The sequence below is a fragment of the Chlorocebus sabaeus genome, chromosome 18 (assembly GCF_047675955.1).
Source record: "Chlorocebus sabaeus isolate Y175 chromosome 18, mChlSab1.0.hap1, whole genome shotgun sequence".
In the NCBI taxonomy this organism is placed as follows: Eukaryota; Metazoa; Chordata; class Mammalia; order Primates; family Cercopithecidae; genus Chlorocebus; species Chlorocebus sabaeus.
In genome coordinates this window covers 10,669,482-10,685,043 of record NC_132921.1, presented here as the reverse complement: position 1 = coordinate 10,685,043, position 15,562 = coordinate 10,669,482, and the positions used below count along the sequence as shown (strand labels likewise).

The 15,562-nt window shown below is 36.2% G+C and overlaps 1 protein-coding gene across 1 annotated transcript in view; it reads left to right on the top strand.

The window, feature by feature from the left end:
- DOK6 (docking protein 6) overlaps positions 1 to 15,562 on the top strand; it is a 435,054-nt gene that overhangs the window by 262,266 nt on the left and 157,226 nt on the right. Inside the window, exon 4 of the mRNA XM_008013818.3 lies at positions 6,507 to 6,626. Within this exon, the coding sequence (XP_008012009.1) occupies positions 6,507 to 6,626 (120 nt within the window). The remainder of the gene's footprint in view (positions 1 to 6,506; positions 6,627 to 15,562) is intronic.

Sequence of the window (15,562 nt, the reverse complement as noted above, 5' to 3'; positions counted from 1 at the left end):
CCCTTGTGTCATTTACTAACCTCCATGTTAAAGAATTTTACAATGAATTCTCATCAGGCAAAAAAGCAGCACATTTGATTGTTCTATCAATTGCTGCTATTTGTCATTTGTTACTTTGGAAAACAGGTAGGGGCGATTTTCTCTCTGGCCATGTTTGACAGCCTAACCTCACTCCTTCAATTCATAAAAGTAGCAGAATAAGGTTTTTTCTATTGAGTTCAGAAAGTTGATATATCAAACTGATGTTAAATCAAGGAAAACAAGTTATGATTATCGGCATCAAAGATGCATTTAGGTGGTAACACATTTCCTTGGCTCTAAATTGACCTTTTCTAAGATTCCACTGTCACATCTATATAAAAAATACAAATTTAATCAAGTGCTGATCACAAATAAAACTAGAAGAGTTTATGCAAAAGCTTCGGGTTGCATAAATATTTCTAATGAGGTTGAAAGAAAAAATAGCCAATAAAATAAGAAACCTTTTTTGAATAGATAATATTTTATCATTACCTAAGTTCAATAGAGAACCATGTCAGGTAGTGCTCTATTTCTCTTTCTAAAGATCTATTTTATTTAGCTAAGCAAGACTTATAAACTCCACTTAAATGGAGGCAATAGAGACCTCAAAATATCCTCCAAGAGACTACTCACCAAATTATTTGCATTTGGCTTTAGAATTTGTTTTGAATTTCTGGGAATAAATTGCAAATTATATATACTTAATTGTTGCATATTTATGTATTGGTTTCCATATCCAGATACTGTTTCTAGGGTAAAGGGTGACTAGATCAAGTATGTTTCCTGCACTCCAATTTCTTAAAGTTGACTGGGAAAGGCAGAACAATAGCTCATTGATACTTAGGGGCGTCTGCGGCCATACCACCCTGAACGCACCTAATCTCATCTGATATTCAGGAGCTATGATAAAATTCTGTATAGTGTCAAGAAATGTAGAGGAAAGGTGTCACATCTAAACATGGGTCTGAAGAGCTAAACTTAGGCCATATTTGAACCATATTTTAAAGGACTGTTAGATATCAGTAAACTTTGTGGAAGGGAGCAAATAAGGGGCACTCCACTGAAAGGAAATAAATGCACTTCCTACTTGGAAAACTAATCGTTCCCCCATCTCTACACTGGTCAGCTCTACAAATCTGACTTCAACAGAAAAAGCTTTTTCCTGTAGGCTAACCAGAGATCCATGCTTTTGATCTTCGCTGAAGCAAGTGTTTAGGTGGTTTTGTTTGTTTTGTTTTGATGGAGTTTCGCTCTTGTTGCCCAGGCAGGAGTTCAATGGCGCGATCTCGGCTCACCACAACCTCCACCTCCCGGGTTCAAGCGATTCTCCTGCCTCACACTCCAGAGTAGCTGGGATTACAGGCGCGCACCACCACACCCGGCTAATTTTATATTTTTAGTAGAGACGGGTTTCGCCATGTTGGCCGGGCTGGTCTCAAACTCCTGATCTCAAGTGATCCGCCCGCCTCGGCCTCCCAAAGTGCTGGGATTATAGGCATGAGCCACCGTGCCCGGCGGTGTTTAGGTTTTAACTGGTTTCTTGTCTTCCTACTATTAAAAAAAAAAAAGGGGGGTGGTGGGGGGAAGCAAAAGTCCATAGAACATCAGCAAGGCCAGTTAAGTAGAAAGTCACGCCAGTGTAAGAATGAAAGCATCACCAAAATGTCTTATATTTTAATAGTTCCATAAATTTTAGATGACAATAAGGGAGAGTGTTATATTCTCCAAGCAAAAGGCTGTAAGGGAAACATTTTTCTTCACTTTATGGCAAAGCATGTATTTAAGATGTTATAAATATGAAAACCACCTTTATCATCAAATCATATAGCAAATCTGCACAGAACATAAGAATTAGATAGAATTAAGAATTTGTGCTTATGCTGAAGACAGAACAGTATTATTTTGTCTACATTTTCCAGATTATTAATAAAAGCTAACTCCAGTGGGAACTAGATACAATGATTTATTATTTTAACACTAAAAAGTCTTAGTTGCATCTTCTAATAAAATAACATGAAACTGATGCAGTGCTATTTTTAATTCTGCTATGTAATTTTGAGCTGATGGCATATTTTCTGTATATATATGAAAACTTTTTCACTCTGTTGTCAAATATAGCTCATTTTGGATCATTTAACTTTAAATGTCATTATGCTAAGGACTAAATTTAGTGAAAGCAATAAAACTTGAATCTATTTAGTCAATAGGCATTTATTAAAGGCCTTCTATTTAAATACCTCTTTTCTAATTCCTTCGAATCAGAATTAAAAATAGCACTACATCATGTCAATACATGTCACTTAGAATACATGTCACTTACAATACATGTCACTGTACTGTAAGACACCATACTTTCCCCAGAATTCTGTGGAGAAATAGACACTGAAACACAGGGAGGAGCCACAGTCTTTGACTGAATTGGTTTTGGACTCCCATCATTTTCTGTCCCATCAATCAACCCATTTGTCACATAATTCACCGTTTAATTTAATCTCTAGTCTCCATTTGTCTTAGAATTCCCAAATGCCTTTCAATTTTCCTTTTGGAAATTACCAAATTTCCTCATTTAACTAATCCTCTACATAATGAAAACATTATTTGTGTTTCTAGTCCAGAGAAAAAGTTATTTACTCAATTAAAAATCTGAGCATAGCTACAAGCTATCTGAAAAAGGCGTCTTAATGAAAAAGCACTTCATCATGAAGAGAAAAATAGAAAACTTTATAGAACACTTTAATGTCTTTATTCTCCCATAATGAAATTTAATTAGTTACACATTATGTGTAGACTAAAAAGTTTGAAAGATAAAGCAAATTACAAAAGGCACTCAGTCTATGGGAAAATAAACATTTTAAAATGCAGTGGGTGGGTTCAGATTATTACATTTGTATTGAATCTCAGTTCTGTAAAAAAAAAATATAAAAATGAAAGGTGAAAGATAATTTAGAGAAAAACACCAATTAGTGATAAAAAATTAACATGCAATAAAAGATTAAAAGACTTCAATACATAGAGCTTGCCTAAGAAGAATTAAAAAGCACAGTTGTAATATTTGAAAGGTAGTGACTATCAAAAACAGATTTATAAAACCAAAGCTTTGTCTAAAAGTCAAAGAAATTCAGCTTATCTGCAGCAAAACTGTTAGTTCCAAGTATACAGAGTACAAAGGTTAATACTTATGAGGTGAAGTTTTAGGACTGATCTAATTGAGCCAAATACTAGGAAATCATGAAAAGAATGAACTGATACCATTTCTCACATTTTTCTACATGAACTCAGAGCTATCCCCCAGCTGTTACGGGATGCCACTCTTGCTACCCTGCAAATGTCTTTCCCTCTCTGCCTCAGGCAACTTCCTCACTCCTCCCAGACTCCTCCAACGCACACTCATACACTCACAAACATATGAGTACATATGCACACTCACATCAAAACTGCTGTGTGCACACACACCTACACATTACACACTGCTGTACACACTGACACCCGCATACTCACACAGATATACACTCACACTTGCTCACTCACACACACATCATTTTCTCTCTGCTTGCCCTGATACTTTCAACTCTGCTGAGCCTTTGGCATAGTTCCTCACAGTTTCTACCTAGCTAGGCTAACAGCCTTCCAGAGCACCCTATACTAAACCCATCTGCCCATCCCACTAGACTCTGATTATTGAAAGCAGAAATGGTGTGTTTTTCATAAAACCTCCTAGCGCAGTGCCTGGCGTATAGAGAGTTCACAATACATTTGATAAGGGAATGAGCCCTGAACCGTAAGAATCTCTCTTCCTCTCTTTGATATAGTTCACAGTTCAGTCTTTAGTGTGACAGCATGTACTCTACTTTTATTATTCTTGCTATTCCTAGTCTTATATGCTACTACACTAAAATGCTGAAGCCCCATCTGCGAAACACGTCTTTATCTGCTGGTAGGAGCCCATGAATACCTCTCATTGCTCTGATGGGCGACTTCTTTGTTCCAGCACTTACAGAAATTCTGCATTTAGTTCTGCTTGAAAGAGTCCACTCCAATTTCATAGAAGCCTTTTACTGTATGATTGCTTTGTCTCATGAAACCCTAGGACAAAAGGCTTAACACAAAGAAGGAGTGAATTATATATTTCTTAAACGTCTGGGCATGCACTGACTGACTGCTTAAGGAGAACATTGGCACCAAGGTGCTTTGGCACCTAATTTTTACCCCCAAATAGCACATTAGATATTTTCATCTTCATCTGTAGAGAAGTGGAAATACTGTTACATACAATAATGGAAAGATTTTAATTGCATATGACTTTACATTATTTTTACATTGTGGAGTCTTGTGAAAAATTTAAAACAGTAAAAATTTTAAAAGAAAAACAATAATCATAGTGCCTCCCTTGACAGAAATTTCAAACATTTCTTGATACATAACATGTAAATTGGTTTAACCTAAAATATTTTCATTGATTGCTAGAAAATCATTTAAATCTTTTATACATTTTATAAATACTTATATATGTAATAAAACTACATTCAATATATGCTTTTGTTGCTCCTATAAAATTTGTCTTTGAAGTCTGGCATTTGCTTCCTAGAAGTTTTTTTTTTTTTGGTTTTTGTTTTTGTTATTTTTAGTAAGCCATCACCTCAGCAAATGGTGCAATTATATTGGCAGCCTTGTGGTTGGAAAGGATTATTTTCTGGGTTCCTAAGGAAATGCCTGAGCAGCTATATCCCAGGCCTCTGACTCCACCCAAGTGAGGGAGCCAGGCCCTCTTGAAAATTTCCTAATCCTTGACATGGTTTGATAGTGTGCCTTACACCAGTCAGGGGATGGTCCCTCCTACATGCAAACTGTGCTTTCATAGATAAAAACATGCTTTTCATGATGGGAACATTGGAACTATTGTTTTTATTAGAATAGGATCCCATGGGGAACTGCATGTTTTTTATTTTTAAAAGTATGTCATGGTCTTGAAAAAACTAAAAATAAATGACAAATTTGTCTTCACATCTCATCGATGCAACTTATTTTTGCTGCAAAGGCAGCGTGACTAAGCTAAGAAAACATTACCTAAATTTGATGGTGTTGACCGTCAAGGAGAGCCTAGTTTTGGTATTCAGATCCCTAAAGTCAAGAAAATCTGTCACAGATAACTTTTTATGGGGAGTTTAAAATGCCAAGGCAAAGGGTGAGGTGTCATCCACAGAGAGCAACAAGAGATTTACAGAGAATCCATATTAAACTGTTCTAGTAGATTTATGCTGTATGGAAAAGTCAGAAACTTCTCTGGGCAGATGTCAGTGGAAAGTTCTTATCCAATTTCTGTACAGTGATATTGGAGCTTGGCCTAAAATATTAAACCTGAGATCCCTTTTCAAATTTCTGCATAGTAAAATAGCTGGGAGACTTGGCTGATTTCCGATTCTGTTTTGGTGCTGACCAATGATTTGAGGCACAGGTATGACCCTAACCCTTGGCTACCTCACTCACACAGGGCTTACACCAAAGTCAAATTCATTTACGTTTATGAAAGCCTGTGAAAACTTTAGATATGACAGGATTTTGTGTTGATATAACATTATAATGTTTTAAGCAAGAGGAAAATGTGATTATAAAGAAATTGGGAAGTAATCATAGTTAAAAACAAAAAAAAAGAGCAATGATCTAATCAACATCTTAGGTAATTGGAATTTCCCAAAGAGAAGACATACTTTTAAGATTCTACCCCAATTTTCTTAAAAAATAAGAATAGCCTAATTTGTATCATTTACAGAGAAAAATGATCACATTCTAGAACTAATTTATGATCCATTACAATTCAGAATGACTTGGGGATCAGATCTTCAAACTCATATAAATCTAAGTCACTTTCAGGAAAACATTCGTTTAATCTGTCCTGATATTTCAGCTATTCACTTATATATTTCTAATTTTATATTTACTTAATTTTTTACATTGACATAAAATTAAATGTATTTATCATGTAAAGCATGTTTTGAAGTATATATATGTGTATATATATGTGTGTATGTGCGCGTGTGCATGTATATATATAATGTAAAGCATGAAGTTTTGAAGTATATATATGTGTATATATGTGTGTATGTGCATGTGTGTATATATATAAAATGTAAAGCATGATGTATATATAAGTTAGCCAGGTAACTAAACCTGGCTGATTATTTTAAGTAAATTTTCCTCCCCAAATAAAATCAATCTAAACTACGCTATATAGGAAACAAATATTCTCAGACTATTATTTGTAAATAAAGTACTACAAAAATAAGATAAACCACTTAAAAATATAATGTCAAAGAGCGGGAAATAATTTTTGAGACTTATTTTCACTTCCTAAATACGGTTTTTTCTTGTTTTTTTAAAAGCAGGTTCTTAACTCTTCCCAGTTACCTGGGAAAATGGTTAAGGGCACATGCTTCTTCCCTCATTCCTAGGGAGCATTGCTTGACTGGTGATGTTGTGGTTACTTTCAGAGCTGGAGGCCGAGGAGTGGTGCAAGCACCTCTGCATGGAGTGTCTGGGGACCAGGCTCAATGACATCAGCCTTGGGGAGCCGGACCTTCTGGCAGCAGGAGTCCAGCGGGAACAGAATGGTAGGTGTGAGATTGCCTTCCATCACTTCAGAATACCCTTGTAATTGTAGAACTCTGAAACTGGAAAGGAGCTCAGAAATGTTTCAGACCAATCATATTTTTTAAATCAAAGAGGCCGAGTGCAGTGGCACACACCTGTAATCCCTGCATTTTGGGAGCCCAAGGGTGACCCATCCCTTGAGACCAGGAGTTCGAGACCAGTCTGGGCAACGTGGTCAAACCTCATCTGCTAAAATACAAAAATTAACTGGGTGTGGTGGCCCGTGCCTGTAGTCCCAGTTTCTTGGGAGGCCGGAGCATGAGAATTGCTTGAACCTGGGAGGAGGAGGTTGCAGTGAGCCAACATCACACCACTGCACTCCAGCCTGGACAACAGAGTAAGATCCTGTCTCAGAAATATATAAATACACAATATTAAAATAAACTGAACAGTTCAAGTTATTAAGGAACTTTTCCACACTGGTGTAACAACTGAAGAAAATGCTAAGGTACAACCCAGGTCTCCCAACTTCTTGTCTGTGACCTTGCCTTTTAACCCAATAAATAACTAATAGGTTAACTTGTTCTACAGAAGGCTTTTGAATGGCTAGCATCCCTCCAGTTTTTTGAGACTTGTTACAGATTTAGAGTCTATATTAACAGATTTGGCTTATCAGGTTATCAGTAGCTTTTAGGACATTTGGCTAATATTACAAGGAGGAAAGTACAGTGAGTAAAATCTCAGGGTTTGACAAAACTGAGGTGTTTCTAATAGTGTTTACTTACTATACCGTTCTCTAGTTTAACAGGAGTTTCTAATGTCTCATAACGATTTATACTGCATGTTCATGACTAGCAACTCTAACAGAATTGAAGTAATATTATTCAGTCTGTCAATATTCATTGATTGTGAGGTCATTTTTAAAAATATTATCACCACCACCAGATGATCGAATAGTGTAAAAATAGAAACTTTTTAGTGTTGCTAAGTTTTGATAGGTTTTTTGAAACGTTGAAGGATATTGAGGAAATTTGACACTATTAAGAAGAAATTCTGGGCCGGGCGCAATGGCTCACACCTGTAATCCCAGCACTTTAGGAAGCAGTGGAGGGTGGATTGCTTGAGCTCAGAAGTTCAAGACGAGCTTGGGCAACATGGTGAAACCCTGGCTCTACAGAAAATACAAAAATTAGCAGGCCACGTGGCGTGTGCCTGTAGTTCCAGCTATTCAGGAGGCTGAGGTGGAAGGATCACTTGAGCCTGGAAGGTGGAGGTTGCAGTGAGCCAAGATTGGGCCACTGTAGTCCAGCCTGGGTGACAGAGTGAGGCCATATCTCAAAGAAAAAAGAAAAATTCTCGAATTATCTATGAGTCATAAACTAGATATTTTAGGTAAAAGAGCACATGATAGCACATGATGATTATAATCTCATTATTACTAATACTGTCAACAACCATTGCTAGCTCATGGCCCATTATAGCACTATTTTTTATTTGTTGCTAAAATGAAAAGTTTTTTTCTGCTAATTGTTCATGAGCATATATAAGTATCAAACATTCCTTCCATTTGAGTTTTTCGAAAGTCACAAAATCATTTCTGTAGCTCTTTAGCTTCAGGTTTATATTCCAGTTCCTCTCCCAACACTCTCTCAAATTTCATCTCCGATTTGTTTTCTGAGAGTAGTGCTAAGCACAGAGGCCCCATAATCATGCTGCTTAAAATGGATGCTCTTCATTCACAGTTTAAGAAAAGGAAAAACCTTAGTCTGATAAAAATTTGTCAAGTACTACATAGAGGAAATATGATAAAAGTGAATAAATTAAGCTTATAAATAGAAATACTATATGTCTTTTGCAGCATGGACTGTAATGCTTTTTACTTTGAAGACCTGGAGATATATATAGTTTCCATCCAAATGTATAATGTACTTCTTTGGTTTCTCATAATTTTATTCTAATTTGATAATAAGGTCAAAGTAATTTGTCTAGAATATAAAGAGAAATTTTAATACAGGGTTATTTTAGAATAGGACAAAACAGAATAAAATGCCAAAGCTACATCAAAAGCAGGTTTCTTTAAAACACACACACACACAGTCAAAATAAAGAAAAGAAAAAATTCCTGCATATACTTTATAGTGGAACTGAAATTATATCACCAATGCTATAAATGCTTTCCTTAGAGATTATGTTTAATAATCCTAACTTCAAACAAGAGGATATATGTGCTTTAAAAATATAGTCAACAAATCTATGAGTAATCATTTAGCTGGAAAAGGGTAATTCCTTCCCCTTGGAGGAAGTTCCTTATTTGACTGCCAAGGCCATGGATACAGCCATTGCTCAGGGTTCGTCAGGTCTGCACCCCCTTCTTTAAAGGGCTTCCGTAAGTTTTGATAATAATACCTTTCCTCTGTTCCTCTTGCCCATTCAGAGCCAGCTAGAACTCTTTAAAATTGGCATTAACACTTTAGGAGAATAATAAAAGGAATAAACATTTAGGCAATATCAAGATTTCAGACTCTACTCTTGCTAGCTCAATAATCTAGTGTGTACACACAGAAAACTATACATATGGAGATTGGCACAATTTCTTAGGTATATACCCCAATTTTCTCACTTTCTAATCAACAGGCTTCCCACACACTTATAATTCCAATTTAGAATGCTCTCTCAAAAAATTACAAGTTATAAAACTCATGGTAAAGACTAAGATATCTCATCCGTCAACTTGAACCCTCCCACCCAGGCCTTGGAGTAGATACCTATTTCTTAGACAATATACTCACTTATTTTACTTAAATGTGTAGGGAAAGCATTTTAGCTCACTAAAATCTTAAAAATAACTGACTTTTAAAGCTGTCATTTCACTGACTCTCAGTCACTCTTCTAGACTCTTCAAGCATAACACCTTTTAAAATAAATAAAATCATTAACTTCCTTATAACATGGTTGAAGTCACATACATATATATATATATATAGATTGAATAATCTTTTATTAAAGAATTGTCATGATAGATTCAGTTTTTTATTAAGACATTTTACTATTAAATTATATAACTTAATCTTCATCAGAAACATGATTTTATTATTTTGCCAGTAATGTGCTTGGATTAGTTTGAACTTTTTTCCCTAAGAGCTAAGATATGCATGTGTGCAGAGTTGCTGTAATTAAATATATTAATGTGGTTTGTGGTGATCTTGCGTATTCTATCATTAAATAAAAGTCACACCACTTAGTCTTTACCACAGCATTTTTTGACATTCAAAATTGCTACTTCTCTCTCGTGTTTTCCCCACCTCTTCAGACAGCCAGGTCTTATTTACCCTGAGACTAGCTAAGAAGAGACATTTATGCAAATAATTTTTAAAGGTGAAAGATAATGTGTGTTGCTGAGATAAAAGTGAGTTTCTAAACTGCCACTCATATGCTCTAGCTTTGCCCAAAGTGAGTTCCTGAAACTACTACTCTGCCGATGATGACGATCTGCTCCCTGAAGCGAGGGAATCAATCGCTTGAACTTGATACTATCTGACAGTTGTATCCCTTCCAAAAAGATATGTTGAAGTCCTAACCCTCCACAACTTAGAATGTTAATTTATTTGGAAATAGTTTTTTTGTAAAGGCAATCAAGTTAAAATGAGGTAATTAGGGTTGGCCATAATCCAGTGACATCTAATATGTCACTATAAAGGGGGGAGGTTTGGACTCAGAGACAGATATGGACAAGGGAAGATGTGAAGATGCACAAGATGGTCATGTGGCTGGAGTGATGATGCGTCCACAAGCCACGGAACATCAAGCATTGTCCATGAACACCAGAAGCTAGAAAAAGCCAGAAAGGATTCTTCTGTTGAGCAGCCAGAGAGAGGATTGGCCCTGTCAGCACTGATTACAAACTTCTAGCCTCCAGAACTGTGAGATGATATATTTCTGTTATTTTAAGCCAACCAATTGTTGGTACTTTGTTATGATAGCCCTAAGAAACAAATACCAGCCCTGCATGATAGTCACAATATACATTAGTAAAGCTGTTGAGAAGTCCTATAATAAATCTGTTTAACTTTGTATAACCCAACATTTCCCAAACTCACGTGACCTAGGGGCCTCCTTCTGCACATAACATGTATTCATATCCTGTGAGATTTGTGTTCCATGAAACACATATTTACAAATGCTGATATAATCAACAGAGGTTATCATTCTACAGGGAAAGCTGAAAGGCAATGATTATGGAAGCAGCCCTTCTAGAAGAAATAAGATGACACTAATGGATGCAACACAAAGTCTTGAATGTACCATAGAAATTTTGCCTACCATTGTGTTGTACCATTTTACTTCTATTATTTGATTTATATAGACACCACGTATAATTTTGAAAAATACAAATTACAACCACCACTTTTCTCACTTGGTCTTCAATACACACTACACCAGAAAAAGGTCAAAGCTATATTTATTTCTCCGTATACTTTGCCATATATGCTTCAGGAAAGCAAAAGATGTTTTGGAGTGCTTCTCACAATGTCAAATCTAAATGATCCATTTTTCTGTGTCTAACTGTACTGTTATAGAGGAGATGTATGCATGAAGAAATATCTTGAAGCACCAAAGGACCAATCCTGGTTCTTTTGCCCTGGGAACACCCCCTCCGCACAGTAAGAATAAAGATGCAGATTTTGAAAGCATTCACAACTATGTAAGGGGAAAAGCTTTTTGGGGAGAATACTGAATCCAGAATTACTGCTCCCAGGTATGTGCAACAAGATGAAAAGAGTGGCTTGGAAGAGTTTTATGGAAAAAAAGAAATAGATCGCTTCCTTGCCTTTCCTCTTTCCATGGGAGGTCAAGTGGGTAGTGACACTTGCTTATATCATCTCGTATAAATTGGAGGTTTCTTCAAAAGAAGACTAGAATGTGATTTTCCCTATTGGGTTTAATGAAAGGCATAGAACAATTAGCAGACAATGTTATTGGAAGCCAGAGAGATTTAAGAAAGTAAAGAACCTGAATTTTCTCAAAACTGAGTGTGGCATGGAGAGGGTGCTCAACTTTTCCTTAGATGCAGACTGGACCCCAGATATTATCTGGAAGCAGAAACTGACATGGCACAGGAAAGCAGAGACAAGGAACTTTTTTGGCATACAGGTGCATAGAAACAAGATAAGACAACCGCTTTTCCTCTGCCAACTCCTGTGACTACATCAGTTCTGCTAGCTTTCAATTCAGCCTAGAGGAAAAGGTAAGGGTGCTCAGGGATTGAACTTTGAACAACAACAACAAAAATGGGTTGAGTCCTCCTTTGACAGAAAATTAATGCAATTTAACACACACACAAAAAAAATATAATCTTTATAAATTCAACATAATATTGGGATTTCATTTTTTGGTATACGTAAGTTTTGATTGTCCATTTTTTCCTGCTGTACTAAAACAAAATATTGTATGAGGCTGGAAAGTCAAATACGTAGCCTGTCAGAAAAAGTTGACAGTATGTCATCAAGTTCTATTCTAGTTTTTACATGCTATGCAGCCTTGGTCAGATTAGTGAAATTCTCTTAATCTCTGCTTCTTACTCTGCACATTGAGGATAATGACAATCCTTATTTCAGAGGATTGTTGTGAGGACTAAGTAAGATATGAGTTGGAAAGCAGGCAGCACAGTGCCTGGCAGGAAAGTCAGTTTCTCTGGGATGTGTGTGAACATCTCCATCACATTCATGTCGGGTGCACATTAAACAAGGGAAGTTTGGGCTCACCCACACCTACAACGTAAACATCGGAGGTGGAGTCCAGACATTTCTATTTTAACAATTCCAGTGATGCTGATATATACATGAAAGCTTGAAAACTGGGGGTAACGTACTGTCAATTATAATTAGCTTTAAAAAAAATCTACCATTGATTTTAGGAATTTGCCCATTGCTTGAAAAGTTTCAAAATTACTGGCAAAAATTGCATCCTAGTAATCTTTGCATTATCTATTTAACATCTTTTTATAGTATGGTGGCATCCTTTGCATTCATTCCTTTTGGTCATGTGTGGCTTCTTTTCTTAGTCGGCATCACTAGACGCTTGTGTATGTGTTAAACCTCTTTTCTATATTTTGTGGGCTGAATTTTGTTTCACTCAAAATGTGTATGTTGAAGTCCTAACCCCTGGTACCTCAGAATGTGATAGTACTTATTATACCATTAAAGAGGTAATTGAGGCAGGAGGAGAGTATATAGGTGAGCCCTAATCCAATATGACTGGTATCCTTGTAAGAGGAGGAAATTTGAACACAGGCAGACAGAGGGAAAACCATATAAAGATATAGGAAGAAAATGGCCCAGTACAAGCTGAAGAGAGGCACCTCAGAAAAAAAGTCAACCCTGCTGGCACCTTGATCTTGGACTTCCAGTCTCCAGAACAGTGAGAAAATAATTGTCTTTAAGCCACCAAGTCTGTGGTACTTTGCTATAACAGCCCTGGCAGACTTTGTATATATATTGTCTAATTCTATTCATTTTTGCTCTCATTGACTATTACTAATAATTCGCTTGCTCTATAGTTTTGGGCTTCATTGCTGGTTATTTTTCAAATTTCTTGAGATAGATATTTCAATAACTAATTTGTAGCTTTTCACTTTAATATATTGTATAAAGCTCCACATTTTTGAGCACAGATTAAGACCTTAATAGCAACAATAGTATTCCCAAATCCCAGATTATACTACAATAAATATTAAAGAAATTTGAGGGGGGATTTGGGGGAGGAGGAAATGCCCTAAATTTTCCATCTGCCATAATGGAAAAATCAAAATAGTATCTTACAGCTCTGGAAAATAAAACAACATGTCATTTATACCTCTAAAGTTCACTGGATGAAGATAATTAAAATATAAAAAAGGAAACAGGAACCACACATAATAAAGCAAGATAATGTGACACTAGCTTTAATAACAAATTTGAATAAATTTTATTTAAATGCAGTTTTTCTTGGATTGAGTTAAAATAATCTAATTTCATATCATTCAGTGGTTTCAAATTACACAATCTTACTCGAGAAATAGGAAATCAAAAAAGCTCTATAAACATTTTTTAAAAATATGTTGTTCCACAACTTCCAATACATAAACTTTAGTTCCATATAGTTGTTAAATTATATCAGACATTTAAATAAGAAATAATGCTAATGCTATGCAAAACTATTCAGAAGACAAAGGAGAGATCATTTCACAACTCATTTTATGAGGTCACTATAACCCAGATACCTGAAACCAGACCAAGTTTATACAAGTAAAGGAAATTTCAGGCAAGTATCTTTCATGAACCTAAGCCTAAAATGGCTTTTAAAATATTAAGAAATTGAATCCAATATTACACAAAAAAGATAATACACCCTGACCAATGTTGGCATAGCCCAATAATGAAAGAATCCCAGAAATCCATCAAAATATTTCCTTATGTTAATCCATGAAGGGTGAAAAATTATGTGATTATTATCATTTGTCTGTAAAAAGCATTTGATAAAATTCAAAATTCATTTATGAAATCAACTCTTAGAAACCAAGGAATAGAGGCCGGCCACGATGGTGCCTCGCCCCTGTGATCTCAGCATTTTGAGAGGCTGAGGCAGGTGCATAATTTGAGGTCAGGAGTTCGAGATGAGCCTGGCCAATATGGTGAAACCCATCTTTACTAACAATACAGAAATTAGCCAGGTGTGGTGACATGCACCTGTAGTCCCAGCTATTCTGGAGGCTCAGGCAGGAGAATTGCTTGAGCCCAAGAGGCAGAGGTTGCAGTGAGCTGCAATCACACCACTGCACTCCTGCCTGGGTGACAGCTAAACTCTTTCTCAAACACACACCCACAAAACCTAGGACCAAAAGGAAACAAAATGAAGAACATCATTGGAAAGCCCTCAGTGAAGATCATTCTTGAGAGTAGAGTACTGAATGTTTTTCTCTTAAGGTTGGGAATAAGACAAAGATATCTTTCTCATTACTTCTAGTCAACATTTTGCTGAAAGTCTTTATGTAATATGACAAGAAAATAAACTAAAATTACAAAAAATTATAATCTAGATTGTGTACTCAGAAAACCCTAAAACCCTACCAGAAAGTAACTACAGCTAACAAATGAATTCAATGATGTTGCAGGATAACAAGTAGGTATTCAAATTTTTTAATATAAACATATTTTATATAATGCAATTAACCATTATAAAATTAAATATTAAACTACCTTTTACAAACCCATGAAAAAGCATCACATACTGAGGGATAAACTATCAAAGGATGCACCAAGCCCCTACACTGGAAACTAAATATTTCTGAGAGAAGTTTTAAAAGGTCTTGATAAATGGAATCGTAAACCACTTATGACTGGAACACTCAATGTCATTAAGATATCAGTCTTCACAGATTGATCTGTAAATCCAACATAATCCCAGTAAATTAGACATGTTTTCTTCTAGAACTTGAAGAGTCAATTTTAGATGAATTTGGAAGGCAAAAGACCAACACAAGCCAAATAATCTTGAAAAGGAAAAACCAACTTGAAACAGGTGTCTTTCCTAATTACGGGTCTTACTACAAGTTATAAGAGTTAGGACAAAGGCTACACAGAAATCCAGGGAAGAGAATAGACAGAAGAAACAGACACACACATATGTGGACAAATAAGTGATTGTTGTTGTTGTTGTTGCTGTTTTTTGAGTCGGAGTCTCGCTCTGTTGCCCAGGCTGGAGTGCAGTGGCACGATCTCGGTTCACTGCAACCTCCACCTCCTGGGTTCAAGTGATTCTCCTGCCTCAGCCTCCTGAGCAGCTGGGATTACAGGCACCCCCCGCCCCCCAATCACAACTGTCAAATTTTTTTTTTAGTAGACACAGGGTTTCACCATGTTGGCCAGGCTGGTCTTAAACTCTTGACCTCAGATGATCCACCTACCTCAGCCTCCCAAAG